Genomic DNA, 4,474 nt, shown 5'->3' on the forward strand with positions numbered 1-4,474 from the left:
GTGTAAGCATTGCGTTCCGACGCTAGGGAGTCAAAGCACCTTGAGTGCGACATTGTGTTGATGCATTCTGCCTCCTTTCCCATGTCACCAGGTATGTGGACTACCCCATCTATGACGTGCTTCAGATGGTGGGGCACGCCAACCGCCCTCTGCAGGATGACGAGGGGCGTTGTGTCATTATGTGCCAGGGCTCCAAAAAGGTTGGTCCTGGCCTTGGGACGCAGGCTGTCTTTTTCAGTGAGGGTTTCTGTGTCTCTTTCAACTGTGCTGCTTGTTTCTCACATTCTTTCGTAGTTAGCTTTAGCCACAGGGAATTCCGTAGCCTTTTGTTTTTGTTGCTGCTGTTGACTCCGTGTGCCAGGCCTTTGCCCTCTGGCTGGTTCCATCTTCCTTTTGCACTGCTCATCCCATGTGACTGGTGCTTTCCTATTGCCACTGCGGATGTAACAGTGAGCTGGTGGCATGGCATACACAGCCAACACTCCAGTGCAGACTCAGCTCACCTTATCTGCAGTGTTTTCCTCCATCTTTGTATTAGCTCTGTCATACACAGCCTCTTCCCTCCTGGTTTGCCCTTGGCCCTTTGAGACCATGTTGTCATTGACTGTTCCTGTCTTCTACTTCACAGGATTTCTTTAAGAAGTTCTTATATGAGCCATTGCCAGTGGAGTCTCACCTGGACCACTGTATGCATGACCACTTCAATGCCGAGATTGTCACCAAGACCATTGAGAACAAGCAGGACGCTGTAGACTACCTTACCTGGACCTTTCTGTACCGCCGCATGACGCAGAATCCCAACTACTACAACTTGCAGGGTCCGTGGGCCTTGGTGCACAGTCTCCTTTCGTGCTTTTCACAGCCCTCGCTGGCTGTTGCCCTGTGACTCCCCACTTCTCTCACCTTCACAGGCATCTCCCATCGTCACCTGTCTGACCACTTGTCAGAGCTGGTGGAGCAGACGCTGAGTGACCTGGAGCAGTCCAAGTGCATCAGCATAGAGGACGAGATGGACGTGGCGCCTCTAAACCTGGGCATGATCGCCGCCTACTACTACATCAACTACACCACTATCGGTGAGGCCGGCTGGGGCAGCTTTTGGCTGTGGGTGCAGCCACTGGGTGGTGGTGATAGGCAGGGTGACCTGGGCAGTTAACCGCTCCCACATCGTCTCTCTCTCGGACAGAGCTCTTCAGCATGTCCCTGAATGCCAAGACCAAGGTGCGTGGGCTAATCGAGATCATCTCCAACGCAGCCGAGTATGAAAACATCCCGATCCGGCACCACGAGGACAACCTGCTGCGGCAGGTGAGGTGCCTCGGCCCCAGGGGATGCCTGCCTATGTGCCAGAGCACATGGACCCCTCTCTGCCAAGGAAGACCCCACACATGCATCTCCACCTCCTCCCCCGCTACCCTCCGCATGGAATTTTGAAGGGTTGTGAGTCTAGGATGGGGAGTTTTAGGACTTGAGAGCTGGCCTCAGGCTGCGTTACCTGTTTGTCACCAGTTTCTTTTTCTTCCCCTTTCTAGTTGGCTCAGAAGGTCCCCCACAAGCTGAACAACCCCAAGTTCAATGACCCACATGTCAAGACCAATCTACTTCTTCAGGCTCATCTGTCCCGTATGCAGCTGAGCGCTGAGCTGCAATCAGATACAGAGGAGATCCTTAGCAAGGTAGGGTGCAGGGCAGTGTGGGGCAGACACGGGACAGGCCCCAGGGCCTAGGAAGCAACCTCTCTAGCTTCCTGGTCTCACACCCCCACCCTGTGCAGGCCATCCGGCTCATCCAGGCCTGTGTGGATGTCCTCTCCAGCAATGGGTGGCTCAGCCCTGCTCTGGCAGCCATGGAGCTGGCCCAGATGGTCACCCAAGCCATGTGGTCTAAGGACTCATACCTGAAACAGCTGCCTCATTTCACTTCGGAGCACATCAAACGTTGCACAGACAAGGTGAATTGGTCTGGACCTGGCTGAGCTGAGAGCTGTGTGTCTGGGCTGCAGTGGGCGTGGGGGTGGGAGTAGCATGGGGGTGCAGACCTCCAGCTTTTGTTCCCCTGAAGGTGTCACACGTTGACATGCTAGAGAGTGCATTTGATGATGGCAGGCCATGTTGTCTTCAGATGATGGGTAGTGTAGGATGGAAATTAGCAACCGTGTGGAGCCTGTTTGTTTGCTGTCAGTGTGGATTTTTTCCCCTTGATCTCTGAATGCCTGCTGCAGGGAGTGGAGAGTGTTTTCGACATCATGGAGATGGAGGATGAAGAACGGAACGCATTGCTTCAGCTGTCTGACAGCCAGATGGCAGACGTGGCCCGTTTCTGTAACCGCTACCCTAACATTGAGCTGTCTTACGAAGTTGTGGATAAGGACGGCATCCGCAGGTGAGCCAGAGGGCCAGGTGCCCTGCTCCAGGGGCTCTGCCGCCCAGCGCTGATATGCTGCACTGCTTCTTCCCCACAGTGGCGGGCCCGTTGTGGTGCTGGTGCAGTTGGAGCGAGAGGAGGAAGTCACAGGCCCCGTGATTGCGCCTCTCTTCCCACAGGTGTGTCCTGGCAGCTGCCTTTTCCAGTGTCCACTGGAGGCCTTGTCCATGGGTGGTCAGAGGACAAGAGTGCACTGTCACTAGGGAGGGAAACTTAGGATAATGACAGATCATAGGCTGAGAATATCAAGACTGTGGATGTTTTTGTTTTTGTTTTTGCTTTAAAACAATTTAGATGACTGGTCATTGTTAAAATACCAGCTAAGCAGTCAATCTCTGTGACTGCAAAAATGCATTTTTCTTTAAACAGCTGCAGGACAGCTGGGCTTTTCTAGGTGTTTCTTCTCCCTCCTTTCTCACTGCCACTTACTGTGCTTCCAGTTGCTTGGTTTTTTACAAGAAAGAAAATCTAGCAAAAACTAGATACAATGTATGTAATATTTAATTTTACAAACTAGTTGAATACACTCCAAGGAAAGAGCACTTTATAATGGAGTTCCTAGGCTTTCTGATGGCAGAGTGGGCAGCAGAAGTGCCTGGATGGAGGCAAGGCCCACTTCCTCTCTGGGTGGGCTGTTGTCCATGTTCACATGTCATAATCACCTGGCACATTTGCCTGAGAAGAGCCTCAGAGGGACTCAGAGTTGCCAGGCCCCAGAGACAAGGTCTGTAGTGGAATCCTGGATGCAGTAGCAAGTGCTAACTGGGACAAGGAAGTGAGCTGGAAGCAACAAATGAGTCCCTCTACTACTTAAAAATTGAGTTCATTTGAGTTGCCTTGTGATGGTTTCACAATCTTAGTTACATCAAATTGTGTTTCGGGGGAAACTCTAGAAAGCTTTCTGTCTGCTTTTTGTTTTCCTACTTTTGTAACCACTCTCATGGTCTTAAATCACTGTCAAGTTTTATGTGCTGAGATTCTTGGTTTTCGGTCACTACAGAAACGTGAGGAGGGCTGGTGGGTGGTGATTGGAGACGCCAAGTCCAACAGCCTTATCTCCATCAAGAGGCTGACCCTGCAGCAGAAGGCCAAGGTGAGTGCCACTGGCCCAGCCTGAGACTGAGATAGGGCAGGACAGGAGCGCTCTCCCACGTCCGTGTCTGCCCTGACCCTTGCCTGCTCTCTCTAGGTGAAGCTTGACTTTGTGGCCCCAGCCACTGGCGCCCACAACTACACTCTATATTTCATGAGCGATGCTTACATGGGATGTGACCAAGAATACAAGTTCAGTGTAGACGTGAAAGAAGCCGAGACAGACAGCGACTCGGATTGAGTGTGGAGGCCTGTGCTCTTGCCTGGAGGGGTTGGACCTGAACAAAGAGCATGTCTGGGTCACAGTTGTGGACAGTAGGTCTGCTGGCATGAGGGCGGGCTGCCAGGCAGTGCAGGTGCACCCCAGGGCCCCTCCACATTTCCTCTTGCCACCTTGGCATCCAAGCTTTGGATCCGGTGTCTGTAGGTGTCGTGTAGCTGTCGTGTTAACTGGATAGCATTTTTAGGCATGTTCTTTGTTGTTTTATTAGGTGTTCTAATAAAATCAGTTGGAGAAATCATTCATCTTTGCAGTGATTCTATATTTTAGTTTCTTTGCTCTAGCCTAAGGCCCTTCGAAAAAGATTTTTTTCTCTTTAGCCACTGAACTTGCTTAAGGTACTTGTCGAGAATAAGGCTGCTCTTTAGTTGGGCCATCACCTGCAGCATGTCCGCTGAGGGGTTAGGCAGCTTCTTTTTAGTCGGTATAGCCTGGTCCCCATCTTGCTACCCATGTCAGCACACTGCTGGAACTAACAGAGCTACAGGGACAGATGACAGGGTAGGTTTTTCAAGATCTGCAGCGACACCCCTCACCCCAAGGAGACTCAGGAGGGGTTAAAACGTACCAGCTGGGTGTGTGACCCAATCTACACTGATACTGTGATCCAGGTCTGCACATCTTCGTCTTCAAATTTTTGCCTTGTCATTCTTTAGGAATAACTTCACATAAAGTTAG

General features: G+C 51.5%; 1 protein-coding gene across 1 annotated transcript in view; it reads left to right on the forward strand.

The window, feature by feature from the left end:
• Positions 1-4,037, forward strand: part of SNRNP200 (small nuclear ribonucleoprotein U5 subunit 200) — a 30,711-nt gene extending 26,674 nt beyond the window's left edge. Inside the window, exons 36-45 of the mRNA XM_011382009.2 lie at positions 92-200; positions 629-818; positions 912-1,076; positions 1,187-1,308; positions 1,533-1,676; positions 1,775-1,951; positions 2,222-2,382; positions 2,462-2,543; positions 3,425-3,517; positions 3,614-4,037. Of these exons, the coding sequence (XP_011380311.1) occupies positions 92-200; positions 629-818; positions 912-1,076; positions 1,187-1,308; positions 1,533-1,676; positions 1,775-1,951; positions 2,222-2,382; positions 2,462-2,543; positions 3,425-3,517; positions 3,614-3,757 (1,387 nt within the window). The 3' untranslated portion in view covers positions 3,758-4,037. The remainder of the gene's footprint in view (positions 1-91; positions 201-628; positions 819-911; positions 1,077-1,186; positions 1,309-1,532; positions 1,677-1,774; positions 1,952-2,221; positions 2,383-2,461; positions 2,544-3,424; positions 3,518-3,613) is intronic.
• Positions 4,038-4,474: the final 437 nt, after the last annotated feature.

The sequence above is a fragment of the Pteropus vampyrus genome, unplaced genomic scaffold, assembly GCF_000151845.1.
Source record: "Pteropus vampyrus isolate Shadow unplaced genomic scaffold, Pvam_2.0 Scaffold461, whole genome shotgun sequence".
Classification (NCBI taxonomy): Eukaryota; Metazoa; Chordata; class Mammalia; order Chiroptera; family Pteropodidae; genus Pteropus; species Pteropus vampyrus.